The 22,240-nt window shown below is 37.8% G+C and overlaps 2 protein-coding genes across 2 annotated transcripts in view; both read right to left on the reverse strand.

The window, feature by feature from the left end:
* Positions 1 to 234: 234 nt before the first annotated feature.
* Positions 235 to 22,240, reverse strand: part of LOC126753687 (uncharacterized) — a 64,702-nt gene continuing 42,696 nt past the window's right edge. Inside the window, exons 4-5 of the mRNA XM_050465365.1 lie at positions 17,957 to 18,128; positions 235 to 3,522 (exon numbers count right to left, since the gene is read on the reverse strand). Of these exons, the coding sequence (XP_050321322.1) occupies positions 2,939 to 3,522; positions 17,957 to 18,128 (756 nt within the window). The 3' untranslated portion in view covers positions 235 to 2,938. The remainder of the gene's footprint in view (positions 3,523 to 17,956; positions 18,129 to 22,240) is intronic.
* LOC126753610 (phosphate-regulating neutral endopeptidase PHEX-like) lies at positions 6,454 to 9,125 on the reverse strand. The gene has a single exon (XM_050465197.1). It carries the CDS (start codon positions 8,979 to 8,981, stop codon positions 6,930 to 6,932), a length of 2,052 nt encoding a protein of 683 aa, XP_050321154.1. The 5' UTR covers positions 8,982 to 9,125; the 3' UTR covers positions 6,454 to 6,929.

The raw sequence follows: 22,240 nt of genomic DNA on the forward strand, positions 1-22,240 counted from the left end.
GTGAAAAATCGGAATCGGATATTTGTAGATCTATACTAATCCACTAGTGACTTACTTGACGAGGAGTTACAACGAACTTTAACTCCAATGCCTCCGCTGAGCTAACCAAAGTTCTTGATCATGACTAGACTCTTGATGCTTACTGTTAGAGAAATATTTCAACCATAGAACTTACATATCCTTAATACGTTTTCCTTTTAGTATAATGAAATAAAAAAATAATTGTTGTTTGCTTTTAACTGTGTGTTGTATTTCTAATTAACAAGTTTAAATAAATATATATTTTAAAGTGAAAACGATAACAGTAATAATATTACATAAACATTGACAAAATTATATGACAAGTAAAGGCTATATTATCGACTACATTTATCTAAGCCTAAGATGTGCATACTATAATGATTTTAAATAAAATTTATTAAATTATCTAGCGCGAAATTACAATATATTCGCAAAATGGTAATCCAATACCGGAAACCCTTTAAAAGTAGTCATTAGTTTATCAGCAGATTACAATGTCATATTTGTATATCAGTACTTGTATATACAATAGAGTCTAGAAACTGTCTCAAGTAGAACCAATTTTTTAAAAATGAGTTGTATGTACGTATATTAGCACACATTTGTGGACTATGATTACTCTGTGTTGGATTCGATAGCTTCCACTACTGAGTCAGCCTTACACTGTAACTTTTCCCAGAAAGGTTCAAAACTGGATTTTATTCATAGATAATAATAAGATCCTGCGAAGAAACGCGAATAAAGAGCAGAAGTTTTGTAATGCAAACAGAAAGTAAAAAAAAAATCTATTAAAAGGAAATAGAGGACAACCATCCTAGAAACAATAAATAATATTGCCGATCCATTTCCAATAAAAATTATAATGCTAAAATTTAAGAACTTAAGACTTTACGCTTACCATTTCTAAGAGTCCATTGATCTCGAAATAAAATTTCTAAAATTTCATTAGAGATTTCGTCATTGACTGGGGAAATCACTAGCTATGGTTGAAGAGGAAAGTAAAAGAAACTAGAGAGAGAGAGTAATATGACGAGAAGAGAGCATGTATACGTATATATTCCAATTAAAGTTTGCTGATCTAATTCACATATGGATTGTTATGCCAAAATTTATGCCTGTCATCCCTAAGAGTCCTTTGATCTCGAAATGAATTTTCAAAAAAAGTACTCAATATACATACTTCTTCATTGCTGACTTCTCCATAGACTGATGAAATCACTAGCTACCGCCTAGAAGGTGAGTAAGCCAGAGAGATATATATATACATATATATAGAGAGAAATAGACAGATAAAGAGAGAGAGCGTGAAAGAAAGGCACTGTCTTGATACACTAAAAATATCAATTGGAAGTGGTATACTTGAGGTTTCGTAATTTTCGGATACGTAAAGTGGCAGATGATGTAAAACGTGATTTCCCTACAATTTACCTACAAAAGACTGAAACTTTACTTCTTTCATAACAATATTTAACGTTGAAATAACGGCCACTTTGCAGCTCTCCACAACTGTGCGCCAATCTTGCAAAGCCTTCATTTGTGCTGATGAATTGTTTGTTGTTACACGGAATTGCGAGTCTTACTCTCTATCTTACCATTAGCTGCTTTGGCGAAGAAGACTAGCCTACAACTAGACGAAGCACCTAATGACTGCAATGCACTTGGACGCTCGATGAGAATTTATTATGTTTTTGAAAATTATCATGAGCTACAGTGGGACGAAAGTGCCACTTAAGTCTCATAAATTGTTTTTGGGAATGAAAGCTTACAATATTAGGGGGTTTCAGGATATTTGAGTCTAAAAACTTGTTTTCAAATAATATCAAAGTATTTTTTTTACTTCTTAATATAAATTTTTTATAATTTTTGTTTCTAACTACATCGTTATTTATCCAAATATGGCTAAATACAAACTGGTACATAAACAACTAGTTCATAACTAGTTACATAACAAGTTTTATTAGTGATAATAAGCAAAAATTAAAAAAAAAATTTTGAGTTATTTGTATTTCAGAATTATGGTAAAAAGTATCATTGAAGGCGTGCTATCAATAAACTATACACATAAGTCAATGCCTAAGTCATTCTCAAAGCAATTTTTGCCACACTGTACCTCAAAGTGTGTTGCCACATCTCTGTGTAAACTACTTGATTGTTGCCTTACTACATATTGTGTTGTCTCAGCTTGTTGTTGTTGTTGATAGTGCCGTCGTTACACACTGTTATTTGCCGTAATTTGTTGCAAAAACTATTGTTGCTGTATTGCCAGCACAGCGCCACTCATTGTTTTGGTCGCTTTTTCACCACACTTCAATGTGCTGAATGTTGCACGTTCCAAATGCCACATGATTTCCCAGTTGGACAATGATAATTTTGATATTGTTGCTAATCCCCAGCAGTAGCTGCCAGCGGCAAAACACAACGGCGTGCCACACGCGGCTCGGCTCAGCTCGGCTCGCCTAATGCCAACAACTGCTAATCTGGGCATTATAAATGTTGTTTTATTTTAGTTGCAGAACTCGTTGTTGTTGTTGTTTGGAACTTCATCTTTGCAACTGCAACAGCTCTGCCCTTTTTTTACTTTATTTACTTCTACTTTTAGTTTTCGACTTAAATTGTTACTTTCGTACTCTTAGCCTGGCGCTCGTTTTTGTTGAACATTTCGTGACTTTTCTACCTTGTTTTGTGTTATCTGCTGATTTCTTACTTGACTCCAACTTGAGTTTAACGAGCACATTGTTGACCAGCGCATTTCCTTCCGTCACAACGCCACGCACATGCAACCGCCCAGCAATACTTTTCAAGCCCCTCACCCAACCACGCGCGTGGTCCAGCCCACAGTTACACAAAAAGCATCGCAAACACCCCTCCAACCTCCTTAATACCGCGCTAGTTCTCTTAAGTTATAGGACTGTACTCTTCAACAACTGACATTTGTCGTCATCGTCGTCGTTGTTGTTGGTGGGACCCTCCTCAATGCTGTCGCCGCCCTGGACGCTGTGATGGACAATTGCTCATCTGCGTAACTTTTATAAACTTGCTCTGATGCTTCACTCGCCTGCTGTTGCTGTTGTTGCTGCTGTTCTTTGCCAACTCGCGCCCGACTCCGCCGCCATTGCCAGTGACAGCGTTGCGTTGAACTGCCGTTCTCAGCTCCTGCAGCCTCCGCTAGCTTTTTGTTGTTGCCCTTGCAATTGTCAGTCGTGCTGTTCACTTGTTGTGCTGCCTCGGCGTGAGCATTTGGTGTTGCTGTGCATTCCTTGGCTGCAACTTTTCCATTCGACGCATTCTTTTGGCTACCAACAGCAGTTTTGACCTTCTTCTTATCTTGCTGTTGCATTTCTTTGGCTTTGATTTGTTGCTGTTGTTGTTGGTGTTGGTGATGTGGGTGTTGCTGATCACTTTCATGTTGCTGAATTCTTGCTGTTGTAGTCGCCTTGGGACGCCCCTTGGATTCAGGTGAACATTTGCGCTTCTCCTTTGGGGAATTTCGACTGCTCCGAACTGCAAAGAAGTAGAAATTGAATAAGGAATGAAAAGATATGTAAACTGATTTCAATTCTAAAGTATTCTAAATTTTTGAGCAGTTTTTAGTTATGGAATTATAGAGTGTAGGAACATTCATGGAAACATAACGATTTACAGTATTATTGTAATATACTATTTGGATCGCTGCTAGTTGCGACTTTCTTGTGGTTGTGTCTCTCCGAAATTTCGCAAATGGAGCTTCCTGATTTTCAATCATTTTGAAGAACTCTCGATTTTTAGGTGTTTTATACCGCTATCAGTCGCTAAAAGGAAACCAACAATAAGCTCATTATTTTTCCTAGGAAATTTCCACCAAAACTAATTGGAAATTCCATGGATGTAAAGGAAACTAGCCTGCATAAGTCTCCTACATTTTACGCTTTGGGTGATACTTAAACTTAATCAAGAGAAATGAGAGGACTGTGTGGATTCACAGTAATAACTTTGAAGGCGTAGAAAATTTCGTCTATCTTGGAACCAACATCAACACCAATAACAATATCAGCCTGAAAATCTAATTCACTTTTGTCAACAGGTGCTACTTTGGACTGATTACGGAATTGAAAAGTAAATTCCTCTCTCTAGGAACAATGAAAAAACTCTAAAGTTCTTCTTCCTTCCGTCCTGTTATATGATGCAAAGGCCCGGACAATGACATCATCTGTTGAGTCGGCCTTAGCAGTGTTCGAGAAAAAGGTTTTGTGAAAGATTTATGGTCCTTTGCGCATTAGCGACGGCGAGTACTGTAGTCGATGGAACGATGAGCTGTACAAGATATACGGCGACCATGACATAATTAAGCGAATCAAGAGACAGCTGCTGCTCTGGCTAGGTCATGTCGTTAGGATGGAGGAGAAAACTCCATATTTGATGGTTTTCGATTCAGTACTCGCCGGTGGAAGCAGACGAAGTGGAAGAATTATACACCGTTGGAGGGATCACGTGAAGAAGAACCTGGCTGCACTTGGTATCTCGAATTGGCGTCGAATTGTAAAAAACAAAATCGACTGGCGAGCTATTGTTAACTCAGCCATAACCGCGTAAGATTCACTATTGTGGATTCACTAATATTTCAACTGCCTCAAGTGAATCATTAGCATAAGTGTCTTGTAATAACTTCTGCCCCTCAACTTGATTAATTTTTTTCTTGTAAATAAAAATTTTCACTTGTAGTATCACTCTCAGCTTGAAAGCTTACTCACTTATCAAATAATTAGTAAACTCAAAAGATGCCCAGCCATCAATATCTTATGCTGAAAACCAAAAGGCTGCTTGTAGAGCTCCAGCTTACCAAACTCTGGCAAATAGTTACGGTTTTTAAGTATGAAAGAGACATCTACGTGGCAATATCTCGAGAAAATTATTGTTTTTTGTGCCATATTCACCCAAAATTTTCAATGATAATAGCAACAAGTGCGGTTTAGAGACAGAAAACTGTTTCTGTAATCGCATATAGAATAGTAAATTGATTGGTGTGAGTCAAGAACAATTTTCAAAGTGACTTCCAACAAGAAGCTTCAGTAAAGCTAATATGAATTTCATATGAAAACTTTTTAGTACTGCTCACTATAAAACTGAATGCCAGAATATTGCACTCGCATGTAAATTATATGTTAGGATAGGTCCTGCTTTGAATATGTGTCTTTTACTTCAACCTTAAGCAGTGCTCTTTCGGTAAAAGATTATGTGAACTGAGGGTAAAGAGTGACACACTATTACTCTCTGAGTTGAGAGAGGAATTTGCTCTGTGAGGTTGTAAATATGAGAATATACAACTGAAATAAAAATATTGCCATAGAAAATATTTATAACTCATCTGCTCATATGATTATGTTTATACAAATTATTTTAGAGCTGTGCCTGAAAACAAAGAGACTTTGGCTTTGAAGTCGGGTTCATGTTTCTAATATTAAAAGCTTCTATTCAGTGATAAGAGTTCATCTTAATCTTGTTTACATTTCTGCCATAATCAAATGAATACTAAATTGGGATATTGACCTTAAGAATACTATAAAATAAAAAAGGATTTTTACTTCGGTTGCAACGTAGCTTTAATACCCTTCGGAAATACAAAATATTCCTGACTTGATGTTGAGGATTTGAGTTTGTATGACAGTAACGTACATACATATGTGCTATGGTGAATCGATCTGCAAAATGTCTTCAGACATGATAGATATCTGGTCAAATAAAAACATGTTCATACAAGTACTTTATTCCGATTCGTTGCTGGGCAGCTATATGCCATAGAATTCGTTACGTAGTGAACAGCTTCTTAGAGAAAAAGGATTTGTTTTTCAGAGCGATGTCTCAAAAGCTGAGGGACTAGTCTCGGTGTACTTGCATATATGTATGTACAGATGACGTGGCTAAATTAACTCAGCTCATTTTACAGGGTCTTCGATATTTCCTTATGGATATTACGAACTTCGTTGAAAATTTAATATACCCTGTTAACTGTTTCAAAACTTACATACCCTACATACTGAAAAAAATTGTGGACAGGTGGCAACTCTTTGAAAATTGTACCGACATCTCAAAAATGTATGTACATATTTAAATACATAAAATATGTGGCAACTCTTCTCAAAAATATGTTCGACCGCGATAAATGTAGACCCTATTATGGGCAATATTTCATTTATTTAATTCAAAACTGGTTGCAGATGGCAGCTCTTTTGAAAAATATGGTAAATAATTAGCTAGATTACACACTGCTAGCTTATATCCCAGTGAGAATAATTAATTTATGTTAATTATTAAAAAAAAACGAAAAGGTGGCAACTCTTGCAAAAAAAGGTTCAAAGAGCAAGCTTTTATGAACCTCTTGCATTCAATATACACATTGTACTAACATATTTATCTACTGAGTTTGATAACATAAACAATTTGAACAGGTGGCAACTCTAAACTTGTTCACTTTTTGTCTTTATGTACTCTTTCCTCTTTGCAAAATGTTTATTTACTTTATAATGTTTTTGTTAAAATATCTCTTTCAGGTGGCAACCTCCAAAGTAGTTTGTTTGAAATTCAGCGAGCTACACAGAAACGCTTCAAAATCTTCGGGTAGATTACAAACTTTGCCTATATATGTATGTATGTATATAATTATGTAAGTCATTCACAGCAATCCATGAATTATCTTAGTGGATGTCGCGGGGTTATCACTACTCAGGCGTTGACATTGAACGTTATACACCTAAATATATTTTGTTTATATTTTTTTTTATAAATATTTCAAATTGGTTATTAGTAGGTAGAAACACATGTTTATTTATACTTAAATTTTTTTTCGAGAATTATCGTAAATTATTAATTATAATACATAATATATATGTTATTATATGTATATCAAATAGCCATTCTTTATATTTAACTGTGACTTAGAATAGTTCACACTTTCGTTGCGGATGCATTTTGTTGCCCATATCGCATTTGAATTCACGCGCAAAGTCAACCAGATTGGCTAAGGCACCGTTCACACGCAGTGGCTCCGGCGTCGACTCGAATTTCTCTACCGAATCATGGTAATCGACGCACCACAGTTGCGCGAATCCAATGAAGAACAACTGCTGTGGAGTATATTCCAACAGTGGCAGCGACTCCTTACTCAGCACATCTTCCCTGTCCTCGACATTGGACCACCAATCCTGGTAAGCGTGTTGAGCAATCGCCACAGCGCCGCTATCCAAAATGGAAAGCTCTTCTGCTTTGGCGCTAAACAAATTCTGACCGCGATATTTAAAATTGTTGTAGTGATTTTCGGCAAAGCATTTGGCACGATCATCGTAAGTCTCCGTTGAGGTCGCATCCCACCACGAACGCTGATAGCCATGCTGATCGTAACGACGACCGGCGGCGTCAAAGCCACGTAGCATTTCATGAGCCAGCAGGTAACCGAGTGTGCCGTAACGTAAGGCATGCGGATACTCGGCGTCCCAGAAGAAACGCGATTGCAGAAAGACAATGGGTATTTCAATATTATTGTTTTGTGGATTGTAGCGGGGCAAGCGTACCTCAGGTTGTGCGCTTTTCGGTTTAGAAAATAAAGCTTGCAGTTTATGCTGTGTCTGCCACTCCAAAACGTTGATCAAATTGCTGAAATATTGTCCTGGCTGTATGTCAAGGTCACGCAATTGATCCGCCAATTCGGTGTCCTCATGAGAAATTAAGCGCAGACGTATTTTCTCTAGTTTCTGTTTGGCATGCTGACGTGTGTTTTCCGAAAGCCAGTCGAGCTCCGTGGCGAGTTCGTCATGGAAAGTGCGTTTGATATCGGCCCACGTCGATTGCAATTCATTCACCATCAATATGTTGTTGTAGTTGCGATTGAACATGTTCTGCAATTGCGCGGGTAGAAAGGAGATAATCTTACGCACACACCAGTTATCATTGTTCGGCGTGTTGATCTCGCCGGCAAAGTCCAGATGCTCCAACACCCGCCACATTGTATAGTTGGCTATGTGTAGCTTAGGTGTATCCCTTATGACCTCGACTAGATTCGAGAAGTACTCTTCAGGTGTCTCATAGACTTTAGAGTAGATAGTTTGATTTACCACAAGCGTTAGGTAACGGTTTAGGTCAACATAATTGCCGTAAGCGGACTTCAGTTCACTGACGAAGCGTTGGCGCGTCATCTGCGGCAGTGTGAGCTTCGTATTATCCGGCAGACCTTTAGCTAAATGCTGTTCAATATCGAGCACTTGCTGTGCCACCTCTTTGGCCCAACGCTCACCCATGTCAGGAAAATATTTGTGCAACTTTTCGGCAATATCATCGCGGTAGTCCTCGCGTTCATCATCATAGCTGCTATCCAAATAAAGTTGCTTACCGCCCAACTTCAGTTGAGGCGCACCAACTTTCAGTCGATTCATATCGTTCTCCTCGAAATCCGGCACCACCTCCAAGCCAATCAGTATGTTCACACCTAAACGACGTCGCAACTCGCCAACCACTTTCAACCAATCATATTCATTTTCATACCAGCTCTGCAACTTAATCGCCGGCCAACCGCCACGTAAGTCCACAAATTCTATAATCGGTAATAAGCCCAGTCGCTGCACAGCGACCTCATTGCGACAGGATTCGAAAAATTTCGTCAACTTGCGATCGGCTGTGTTGTCCGTTTCGCGTCCGCTCTGCAACATATCGGCGCTCTTGCGCACATACAGATCCTGCAGCTGATCCAAGTAGGCGGAACGCGGCTTCGAAGCGCTGCTCGCATGCAATTTTCGCCATCTGCCACAGGCAAACTCGTAGAAATCATCACAAGATGCGCGCTCGGCGTCGATGTAGGCGCGTATTTGTGCCGCCTTGGCCATACGCAGGACGCCGCTGCTGTAGTTTTGCGCGATGCTTTGCTGCAGCGTGGCGCTAAAGCTAGCCAGGAGTACTAAAGTGGCTAGCAGCCATTTGTTGTGCGTTGTCGCGCACATTTCACTTTCGAATTAATGGATTCTTTCAGCGAAGGAATATCAGTTTTAGAAAAAACTCTTTTTTTTTACATAAATTCACTTTTCCGTTTATTGTTGCTGCCTACCGTACACACCGTTCGCCCAACACGGACTAATCAAGTCTGTCTAACGCCAGCATCTTCACCGCCTTGTAAGCGCAATATCAGTCCACTCATCTCGTACGAAAACTCTGTGCTGCCGTTCGTTAATTGAGTTAATATTTTCTAATTAATTGAACACATTTTAAGCGATTAGCACGCGCTACTCATCAGCAGCTGCCGCATTGTTGCCGCTCACACTCCATGTTGCGCTGGCTCGGCTCTTAAGCTTTACTCATCGGCCCGCCTCTGCTTAGATGCCGCATAAACGACTGCACACTTGTACATATGTAGTTTTGCACACATACCTTATGAGGATTGAGCGCAGAACTAAGCCGCATGACCTAATTTAATTACAGCAACCGCCGTCTCTTTATTTTTCTGTATATAATGTCTTTATTATTTCCAATTATAGTAAAGCATTTAAAGGTTTGACTCAAGCAGCCGTGTTTGTATTGCAAAGCTCACCACATCAAGGTCAATTTGATTAATTTCGTTAATTACTTAGTAAGCGCGTTCTCACAAAATAAACAAATTTAATGAGTTTACTTAGCAAGTCAAACACCTAAAGATTCTCTTTGATCATTTACATTGCCCTTGATTGATGAAAAAATTCATTCTGATTATTGTAATAAAGAAGATTCATGCGTGCGGTTGCAAGCAAGAAACGCATAAGTCGTACTCATTTGTCTAATAATTTACAAATTAATTAGTAATTTCCTTTCCCCATTGAACTGCAAATTGCAATCAATTTCGGTCAATATCGAAAGGAAGAAAGTTCTTAATTTCAGTTCACAGTTCTCTGAATCTGAATAAACAGCTGACTAAAGATCAAAGAATCTTGAGGTTACTTTATAAAACAAAAATATTTCTAATAAAGTCAGTTTATTTCTAATAAAGTCAGTATTGTAGCTCTCAATTGCACCGATGAACGACTTTTTGAAGGAACTTGAGGAACAAGACTGTAGCCCCTTTTTTTCTTAAACACCGTTCACCATCTCACTCAAGGATATCCAATTGTGCAAACCAAATGGGCAGATGGAAATAAATTGGCTATAAATCCAAATACAACTGAGCTAGTTTCATTTACTTGGAGTTACAAAATCTTTGATTGTACTCTACCCTCGTTGGGAGGCTTTATTATTTAACCGATGGCGAGGGTGTAGTAATTGGGGCTTATCCTTGATAGGAAGCCCTCATGGAAGCCAAAACATCAAGGAAAGTGTGAGGGAGTCATCGAGAGCTTTACACTGTTGCAAATGAGCAATGAGGTTTCTCACGTAGCACCTCTTGTAGGCTTGGGAAAGCTGGCTATATGATGTATTCAGGGCTGGGATACACTAAAACTCTACACTGCTTCGTTTGGTTTCCTTACAATCAAGACCTCCCGGAGACTTTTTCAGGCGGTTATGTTGAAGAAGAAGTGAAGTGAGCTCTTTTACGGTTGTGTCGAAGTTCAGAGGAGAGTAAGAGATGGAACCTTCTGTCAGGAGCTCCCCATGAACTCCATTTCATGTTACCAGACCACTGCAGCGTCTGTCAAGTAGAGGTGGCTGCCATCAAGGCAGCATTAGATGTATTGCTCTGAAGTGCAGCTTCCGAGATCTGCATTCACTCCGGTAGCCAAGCGTCAATACTGGGGTTTGTTGCTCAAAACTACAAAAAAAGTGCACGACATCGGTAGCAATAGCTTCAAGCTTCTTCCATATCGGACTTGTTGATTTGGAATGGCCGGAAACTGAAAATCCGATGAGCACGCCAATGAAGGATGTGCGACTGCGCTATCCTTTTGCCCCAAAGTGAACCGTAAAAAGTCTTACTTGCTCTCAGTAAAGTCAATCTCGGCGCCAATGTAGCTGTTCTGATTGGACTATTAGGTTCACATGCGGTGTGGCTACATGTTTTTTTTGAACACTCTTTGCCTTCATTATTGCCCTATATGGTAAGCACAAAACGCTTCATCGATCCAGAAGTCGGTGGATCTATCTGGTGATTTACTTTTAAGAGTTTCTGGGTAACACAAAGTACGAATATCTGTCTAAGTGGGGTCCATCGATTAGTATTAACCCTACGACATAACCTAACTTAACCGTTTGTTTAGAAAATAATCAAATCGTGATAATATTTTTATATAAAAATGTTTTCCTTAAACGAGCTTGGTTATATGAGATATCATATAATATCGCAAACGTCCCTTTCTTCCCAAGGAACTGCCCATTTGTCTAAATCGGACCACTTCGGAGCTCAAGAGTCGTTTCCAGTCATTAAAGATATTCGCTAAAAGATCTCCTTTGAAGCTTATTGGAAAGGCAATAACAAAAAGTCAATATTTTTACAAATTGTATATAATTATAACAGTGCATTGTGAGTCCGAAACCGCTTCGAATGTGCTTCATGTAATATAACAATCTTTAAAACTTCATAAAATTGTAAACAAACTGCTATAGCACATGTTGAGACCTAAACATGTAAAAAACGTTTTTTCTGAAATTAAAGTGCATTACAATACTAATCCTTTTTCCTTTAATCCTGCTTTGGAGTCTGATCAAACTAAGTTCTTGCACTTTCAATGAAAGTAGAAAATTGCTTAAATGCACTTGCAACAATGCGGCCGTGTAAGTTCGTAAGTAACAGTAAATAACGGCACGCTAATACTACTTATGCAGAATATTTAAAGTTTACATGCTCTTCTTTACTCCCGCTTTTACACCCGTCAACCCTTTTAACCGGGTACTGAATACCAAGTAACGCGTTCTGCTTTATGTTGCCTTTGTTCTTGTGTTTATAGTTTATTATTATTATTATTGCTGTTGGCGTTGTTATTGTTGTAATGGATACTCTCAAAGATTACAACAATATGCTTTCACAGTCAATGTTTACACAATTTCAACTTTATTATAGTTGAAAGTGTCCCTTGGCCTCGTTAGGGTACATCATAAAAAAGTTTTCGCTTGCGCCGAGCGACGTCCGTACCCAGCACCCAATCATGGTCGATGGGGGGGCAAGGGTAAAGCTGCGCGGGGAACAAGTCTAGCTGATTTTGTGAGTGGGTGGAGTGGAGTACTTTAGAAGAACAAGTATTGCAACAGCATGAAGATAAATAATGGGGAAAAAATAAAAATACCGTTAACTAATACAACGTCACTACGGCTGATGGTCCTTAAGACCTGGCAAACAAAACAAAAGAAGAGTTAAATGTACAAAAACAACACCACCAATGGAAGTTGTTACGAAAAAATAAAATGCGAACAACTTCACTTAATCCTGAACTAAAAATGGGGGTGTGGGGCGGACGCGCTTACTCGCTGTTATCCGTGAGCTGGAGCGGTATGAGTTTAAGATTGTGAATGCGCGCAGATTGAAAATCACAAACACGCGGAAAGTTTACGACAACGCAAACACCGGCGCATACATAACCTACCAAACATAGCGGGACAACAAAATGTACAACAACAGTAACAACAGTAGCGAGCGTAATAATAATAACCACTGCAACTACTTAAAGAACAACGACAATAACAAATAACAATAACAACAAAACAGGCTGCACATCAACATTAACATAAAAACATCAGCGCAACAACAATGCGGCTATGCTATGCCACGCCATGCTCTGCGATGCGGTGCGGTGCTGTTGCGGGCGGTGTGATGCGTAGGGCACACCGGATGCGGCGATTACTTTAACAATAACACTAACGATATGGAAAAACTTTAGTAATTTATGTAACATAATTATTCCAGAAAAGTAAAGAAGAGAAATAATAAAATAAAGCTTAATAAACCAGCGCCGCGTAACGAGCTGCCGCTCAGAGTGCGGCCGAGAGGAAGGAAACAGCGTGTAAATGCGTGCTGTGACAGCTACGACAGCACACAACGTAACACTAACATGCGCTGCATGGATAACCGGCAGCGCAGTCGTGTACTTTTGTGACTTAAAAGCCGAAGGATTCCGAGCTGTTGGGGGAAACTGCGAGAAACTTGTTCTTAAATCTGTGCCTAACAAAGAGCGCGGTTATATTTTGTATAAATTTAAAGACATCAAACAATTTCAAGATCGTTTGGATAGTTGCAGCGGCTCATTTGGTTTGGTAACAAGGACTAGTTAAAAAAAGTATTGTGGCAAAAGCTCCCGAATAGGCATAGAGAAACATAGAGGTGGAAAGAAAGGAAAATTCCAAGCTACTATTATCAAGGGGCATATAAAACACTTCACATAGCTTATACTCTTCCACGTCCATTTTGGAATTAACCTCAAATTCCTTAGAATCATTCAACGCATAATCATCTAAACGTGTTACTTAGGAATTAGGAGACAAAAACCAAACGAAATATACTCTTAACTCTCCAAAAGCAACTTTGTGATAAAGAATATCCACTTTTCCATATGTGGATGATGAAAAGATGAGCTTTTGAGTAAGTTTTATTGCTCCTTAAGTGAGAACGATAGAGGAAGGCGATGAGATGTTTGAGTTTTAATAGTATGCTGAGCAGAATGAGACGTTACAAGTGCCTATATGGAGTTTAGAGTTGGAATAGCATAAGTTGGACAGTCACGGCTCATTGAAGTTTTGCTGTAGTGATATGTTCTTATTGTAAAAACCCAAAAAATCTTGCTCATATTACTTTCAATGCAACGAAAGAGAAAAATATTCTATAAAAGGTGGTAAATTTTATGAAAAATTTATTGCCACTGATTAAAGAGTTTCTTCGAAACCTATTATAAACTAAGACCAACCCTACAGGAATTGCATGGTATCTTAAAGAATTTAATTTTAACTGGAAATTCTGACTTAAAACCCACTTTGTCTTAGAAAAGTTGAAGAGAATTTTCTCATCTCCGACAAAGGTCTATCGCCACGGCCTGAAATTCTGACCTTATGACAAACATTTAGTAGTTGGCGGATTCAACTTTATATTAACAAATTTTACCTTTACCTACCACACTAATCTTCATTTTACTGTTTCAAAACTCCGCATTTTAGTTCTGTTTTATGGATGCCAATACTAACAAAAACATTCCTACCGGCCAACCAAACTGAAATCTGCACTTATATCTTACTTAGATTACAGGGATTTCTCAACAAAGCCAACTTTACCTAACCCTCGAACTTCTAGATTTATCGATTTGCAGCCGCCGTTTACACCCATTAATTTTAGTCTTCGAGATTCCAGATTCGAAGAGTTGTGCACAGGCGAAACTTATTTAAAGAGACTCTATTAAATTTCATTATTTTAATGACGCCGAAGAGATAGTTCATTTCAGTCCACATTCTACAGGCAAAGAGCACTTAAGTAACATAAAATTCACGCAGCGTCATCCAACAATTTACTCCACCAACCAAGGAACAACACACACAACACTTCCTTACATTTTCTAATAATTTTGGTCTTAATTTTACTTATATTTCTTCTACACTGTCATTGACGCCCAGAGGTCTATTTGACATCATTAATGGTTGTAAACATCAACTTAATCTTAACGCAAATTTGAACGTCATTCTGGAAAACTTGAGGACGCGCTAACAAGTTGAAGCGCGTGAATAAAAAACAAACTGCACCGAACATAAAAGAAAAATCTCGGAAAAATAGCAGATGAAACTTACGGCCCCCAACAGTGCAAAAAGACAGAAACAAAAAAAATGTAAGGAAAGGAAGTCAGATAGCGTCGAGAGTTCGACACGTCACGCAGCGGCAGTCACGGTGAGTGTAAACGAAACTGCTGAAGACTCGAATGACAAAAGTAAGCGCGCCAGCGAACGAGCGGACGACCGAGCTAAGTGCTGTCAGTGGCAACGGCGACTAAACGGAAATTAATAAGCACATTCTAATGATTGTTGCAAAAGTTATCAGCATATAGCGGCGCAGTGCTGCATAACTGTAATTGGGCACTGGAGAGGTCATTAGGGGCAACAAGTTGAAGTATATTTTCCTTTAAGAATTTTAGTTATTTATTTTATTTTTTTTTTGCTTTCCTTTTTCGAATTTTTATTTTTGTCTTCGTTTTTTAGAAAGTTTGTTGTGGCAGGACAAGAAAATCACACAGCCATTAGTTTAATGGAAAAACTGTATTATAATCTATATGCTAGGGTTGCTCTTATTTTCCGGAAAGGAAAGGCCATTGGTATGCGGTCTGCTTATATATTACGTTTGGGAAATGTCTCAGTACAGAAAGCAATTATAGATTTTATATACTACAAAGAGAAAAAAAGTAAGACTTTGTTCATAGTTTTAAAATTTTTAATTTATTCTTCAAAATCTTTGTCCTCACGCACAAAGTAATCCCTCTTGGCCCCAATACACTTGTGCCAATGTTTTTTCCAATCCTCGAAACCGCACACAAAATTTGTCAATGTAAATTTTCGGAATGGCCTTCAATGCGCATAGCGATTCACATTGAACGTTATCGATTAACTCAAAACGCTTTTTTCCGAGCGGTCATTTGAGTTTTCTGAATGGTAAGAGTCACACGGAGCTAAATCCGGAAAATACTGTGGTGAGGGCACGATATTGGTTGGAAATTTGCCGAAAAACTCACGAAGAATCAATGCGGGATACGGCGATGCATTCACCAACACTTGTCGGTCAGCTTCACGCAAACAACGCATGACATTAAAATAGTATTCCTTATCGAGAGTTTGGCCATTTGGAAGTAATAAGGAGCTTACCATACCTCGATAATCAATTGTCAACATAATCTTTCTTTCTTGACCTGCTTTGACGTGATTTTTCGGCTTCGGCTCACTTTTGCCTCGATATTCGGCCGAACGATCGTCTGTTTCCGAGTCGTAAGGATAGATCTAAGACTCATCGCCAGTAATAATACATTTCATGATATCCTTGTAGTCGAAAAGCATTGTTTCACAGACGTTAACGCGACGCTGTTTTTCGAAAAAATTTAGTGATTTTGGAACCAATCATGCTTTCATCTCTTTTTTAGGCTCAAAAGATCCTTCAAAATGGATTTCATTGATCGTTTTGATATTCCAACGATAACAGTAAGATCTCTGATCGTCGATTATCAAGCCTCAATTCCTATAGTTTATTGACGTAATGAAATTCGTCGTCAATGCGTTCTGATCTTCTCTGAATTATCACCGCAGGCCTCTTCCAACATTCTGAAAATTTCGGCACCAGAAATTTGATTTCGCACACAAAATTTTATGGAACTTCTTTGTTGTATAATTTCACTCATCATAGAAATCGCAGAACGCATTTTATGTACTTTAGAAAGACAAGCGTATACTAAACATTTATGATTATTTTGAAGTGATATTTAGCACTGATACTACTGACAACCTAAAAAAAATATATTTCGATGAATGGATCATCGGGAGAAATTTAAATTGAAAAGTCTTAGTATTTTTTGCCCACAATAGTACATCCATTCGCTCTTTTTAAAAACAGAAGATATAACGATTTTACTGAAGAATCGGAGGGAAACTCATATCGACCGGAGTTCCTGTTAATTTATGAACTTTCCAAGAGCTCCTTTTTACAACCACTCTAACGAAGAACACTGTTTTATATTTCAAATGAAATGTTTAATACGACTATCAACGCCAGGCATTAATTTTCGAGGAGATCGTTTATATATACTACTGTGATCAAATTAGTGATATCTATGCTAAATTTCACGTCAAAATATTCATTAGTATTTGGGAGTCGTTTTGAGAAGCTCTAGGAGTGAATTCTTCGATTTTTACTACGACTGAGTCTGAATTTATTGAACAAAAAAGTGCGATAATGCACCATCTCATACTGTATTGGTTATTCGTGATCATTTTGTCACATTTTCAGTCAGTCAGTTTACCAATGTCTGTCTATCCATCTATCTGTATATACGCGAACTAGTCTCTAAGTTTTTGAGTTATCATACTGAAATTTTAAATTTTCGAAAGATTTATATAATTATTAAAAAACCGATTCATTTATTGTTCCCTTCAGGTGTTCCGCAATGTTGTCATCTTGGCCTGATTCTGATTGATTAACGATATCTCTTCTGTCATAGAATTCTCAAATATCTTTATATGCCGACGACGTAAAGCTTTTTAAATCCTATACTTCTATTAATGAAAGGTGTCTGTTACAAAAAAAAGTTGGTTGCTTTTCTCGCAGTTCAGGGTTCCGCTCTCATTACGTAATAATAGACTATTTACTACAGAAAGTGTTTAATTTTGTTGATCTACGAGTTTCAATGGACAATAAGCTCATTTTTAGTTTTCATATTGGTTTTATAGTCTTGAAAACAAAAGGTATTCACAGTTTTGATAAACGTTAAAGAATTTAGAGATCCGCATTGGTTAGGTGGGAGGAAGTTAATCATTGGGTTATAAAATTACCCTTTTCCTCCCAATAATCTGCGCATTTGACGAAATATCACCGATATTGGACCGCTACAGCATATAGCTGCCCAACAAACTGAGCGAACAAAGGGTCTAATATTAACTCTTTTCTAGAGATTTCATGGTCTTTTGCAATAAAAAGCCGTGTTAGGGTATCGCATAACCTGATTTTCTTATGACTACATTGATTTCAGTAGTTTGCGTTTAGAACACGCCTAATGCATTCTAATTTCCCTAACGGTATTTCGTTCATACTTTGTGTTTTAAACGCTTTTCCCCCACTTAATCACCTTAAATCCAAGCAACTTCCGGTATAAGTATATCATTTGTGGCAACTAATGAGTTTGGCAAGATACTTACAAAATGCTACAACATTTCTGCCGGACTTTCCCCCCATCGAATACACTTCTAATGCACTCACATTTTCCAAAAAAAAGTTGCAAAAACGCGCGAAGTTCAATTTTCAAAAACTAAGCGTTCTGGTTTGAGTGAGTTGTTGTTTTTGTGGTTAACTTACCGCCATCACAGGGAAAACTCTCAGCCAACACGGTGAATAATTTATCCGCGAGCAGGCAGCGTCCTCTGGGCCCTAACGGCACACGACACACCGGACATTTGACCGAACGACTGCGGCAGTTGTTGCACAACACATGTCCGTTACAGCACTGCCAACCAGGTGGCCGAATCACCTACAAATAAACATTGAGCAAATAAATGAGAGACACGCTTTTGTGTATGTGTGTGTGTTGTTGGGCGATATTATACAGACATATATGTAATTAAAATTGTTGATATGCAGCACGTTTTGTGGCTTGTTTTTGTTTTTATTTTTATTTTTTTTTTTTGGTTTTTCTTTTTAACTCAAAAAAATTTTACAAAATTAATTATATTAAGCAAGCACGCTTAACTAACACGCAAAGGCACACACATTCACATATGCACAATTTTATCAACAACAACAACGTGTGGTTTTATACAAGGAAACGCTAATGTAGAAATTCTAACACAACGCAATTACATGAACTAATTATCATAATATGGATATGTTATAGTAAAGCTCAGTGGTCCCATTGACACACCGTGTACACCGCATTAAGCACGCAACAACAAAGTGACATAGCTAAACAAATATATGTACATACTTATGTACTCATTTGACATGATTACATGCTATTTCTATAGAAAAATATTTAAATAACAGAAAAACTGCAGAGCTTTGTTGCAGTTTTACTCCGGATCACCATGTGACTGTGAAGAAATTCTTTCGAATTTCGTTCTATTTTATTTTATTTTTATACTCTACTCTGCTGAGAACTATATACTACTTCAGCATCGATCGGAACAAAATGGCAGTCAGACGTGGCAAGATCTGGACTATAAGAAGGGTGAGGAAAAACTTCCCATCCGCTGTTTCCGAAATATGGTTTAAACGGGCTAGCAACAGAGGCAGATCAATGAAGCATTACCTTAGCGCCATAGTTTCCGTCTTTCAGATTGTCGTAATGGATCAATTTTTCAACATCAGTCATAATTATATCCAAAGGCGAATTCTTCTTCTAGCGTTCAAATAGCATTTCTGATATGTCTGTTAAAGTGTCTTGGCTTTAATTCATATTTCACCAACTTTCTTTGCTTTTAAAGATTTTCGGCTGTTTTTAAACGTTTTGAAAGGCTGCTTTGGTGGCTCCGAAAGATTCAGCGAGTTTTTCTTGTATTAGGCAATAACTTTCATCAATCCACATCTTCAAACTATTATGGCTACTTAGAGCGATCCTCGTCTTTCAAGGCAAAATTTTGGCATGACCACTCCGCTAGAACATATTCACCGCAGGCTCGCACCAAAATACAATGACTTTCAGCTAAGATATTTTTCCCATTAAAGAAGAGAAGAAAGAGAAGAAAGTTCTTGAGAAGAGCTTTCCCAAAAAACACCTTTTGAGGCACAAAGTGTGACATATTTAATTGAAAAAAGTTGTTTCCGCTTCAAATGAATGGCATATACTGAAAAAGACGCACAGTCCAAGAGCTTTCCAAAGCTCAAACAACGAAATAATAATCAATAATCATTCGATCATTGGAAAATTGTATTTCAAATACAACTTTATACACTCCATAAGTATGCCAAAAACAAAGAGAGGATTAGAGCGTTCTCTGAAAGGACTTTTAAGACTCCTTAATTTAAATTTCGCTCGAAAACTCATTCGCCGAAATATTTTATTTCTAATTTGGTATGAATGTTAGTGTTATCTGTGCCAAATGTTACATCAAAATAATCATTAGTGTTTAGTATACGCTTGTCTTTCTGAAGTACATCAAGTGCATTCGGCGATTTTTACGATAAGTTAAATTATTCAACAAAGAAGTTCCATTAAAATTTGTGTGCGGTATCAAGTTTTTGGTGCCAAAACGTTCAGAATGTTGGAAAAGGCTTTCGGTGACAATTGTTTGTCACGAGCAAGCGTTTTTGATTGGCACAAATTATTTAAAGAGAACGCCGAGGCCGAGAACGTGTTGATGATGAAGCGCGCCCAAGACGGATCAACATCAACTGATTATCAACAGTTGAAAACTAAAAGAATTGGTTATTGAGAATTGACGATTAACAGTCAGAGATTTTACTAGCATCGTGAGAATATCGAAAGGATCAGTGAAAACCATTTTGTAAGATAATTTGGACCTAAGAGAAGTGAAAACTCGATTGGTTCCAAAATGACTCAATTTTTTTTTGAAAAACAGCAACCCGTCGTGTCTGCGAAACAATGATTTCCGACTACCATGTTGTGATGAAACGAAATATTACTGGCGATGACTCTTGGATCTATACTTACGACCCGGAAACGACGATCCATTGGCCGAATATTGTGACAAAGGTGAGCCGAGAAAACTACGTCGCCAGATTTAATTCTGTATGACTTCTGGCTATTCAGCAAACTCAAACAAAACATTGACATCATAGATTTTGAGGAGCAAATTAAGAATTTTAAAAATATGAACAAAGTCTTAAAAGCGAAAGACAAGTACAGCGGGTAGTATTGGCAGTATCAACAGTTGCAACATTGAATAAATGACTTTTTGTTCGTTCATGTAAATCACTCGTCAATACTACGAAAATAAAGTTCATGACTTGTCGTTGCTTTGAGCCTGTTACTTCGTCTATAGATATCTAAATATAATTATTGGGAATTTGATTTCTAGCTTTTGTTCTTCTAAATGAGGTCAAGATGTTGTCAATCACGACAACAGAACTGAGTTAAAGCAATTTTACTGGATATAAACAGTTATGTGAATTTAGGGCCAAGAAATGTCACCAAAAAAACCAAAAAAAAAAGTTGGAAGAGTTGTGAAAAATAATATAGACTCTTCGATATACTGACAAACTACCAAAAATTTATGACTATGAGATAACTTTGATTTACCACTTTCAGCCCCAGAAGATCTACTCGAAACACTTGCTTTAAGCAAAGACATATTAAAACGCTCTACTTAACACGGTGTAATAGGCATTCATGTCATCTTGGCCTGATTCTGATTGCGATTAAGCCGAGTATCTCTTCTGTCAATAGGATATTCCAAGCAAATATCCTTCTCCATATGTCCTTCCAACGGAGTGGAGGTCTTCCTTAAATCTGCTGCTTCTATTCGGCGGGTAAATACTTTTAGAGCTGACTGTTTTCGTCCATTCGGACAACATGACCTGTCAGCGTAGCCGAAAATGAATTCATGAACTATGTCAATGTCGTCATATATCTCGTACAGCTCATCGTTCCATCGAATGCGATATCTGGCCAATATAATTATTGGACCATAAATCTTTCGCAGAACTTTTTCTCTCTTCGTAACGTCGACTCATCAAGTTGTTGTCAAAGCCTCACCATATAGGAATGGGAATTATGAGCGACTTATAGAGTTTGGCTTTTGTTCGTCGAGAGAGGACTTTACTTTTCAATTGCCTACTCAGTCCGAAGTAGCACCTGTTGGCAAGAGCAATCCTGCGTTCGATTTCCAGGCTGACATTGTTGGTGGTGTTAATACTGATTCCTAAATAGACGAAATTATCTACAACTTCAATGTTATGACTGTCAACAGTGACGTGAGAGCCAAGTCGCGAGTGCGACGACTGTTTGATTGATGACAGGAGATATTTCGTCTCGCCCTCGTTCGCTGGGTTGTGCGCTGGGTTTGGAACCCGCCATGTAAAAGAACACCCCCAATGAAAGGAAGGCATTCATGTGGAAAGGCTAAAACCCTATCGGAAACTAGTTGTAGGCACTTTCTCCTCCATTGCCCTGCCTTAGTAGCCTTATCTTCGGCAAACCAGAAAACATAGCCTAAACTGCGCTTTGTTCATTTGTAAGGGTCTAATATCCAATATACATATAGGATATATGATATGCCTATTAGATCTCTAACCTAATGAAGAACAACTTCATTTGCACTCAACTATCGAAAACGATAATCCTTTGAGAATTACATGTACATATTTTAGAAAATTATACGTTGAAGTGGCAGTGATATGTTAAGCAATAAAGATAACATTTCTTCACATAATACAATCGCTTAACATTTTTTTACTTCACACAATACAAAATTATAGTATATAAAATATAGGCATGATATGAGAAATTAAATTTATTTTAATTAACAAGTAAATTTACAACTTAAATGTACACAAAACTCAATTGTTATTTAATGTGCAAGCAATTTTAAAACAAAACTGACGACATAATATTTGTAAGTTGCCAAATGTCTTAGATATTTTCCAATTTAAATGACAACTGTTGCTAGTAAAGTTGATTGCAAT

Source organism: Bactrocera neohumeralis, chromosome 2 (assembly GCF_024586455.1).
Source record: "Bactrocera neohumeralis isolate Rockhampton chromosome 2, APGP_CSIRO_Bneo_wtdbg2-racon-allhic-juicebox.fasta_v2, whole genome shotgun sequence".
Classification (NCBI taxonomy): Eukaryota; Metazoa; Arthropoda; class Insecta; order Diptera; family Tephritidae; genus Bactrocera; species Bactrocera neohumeralis.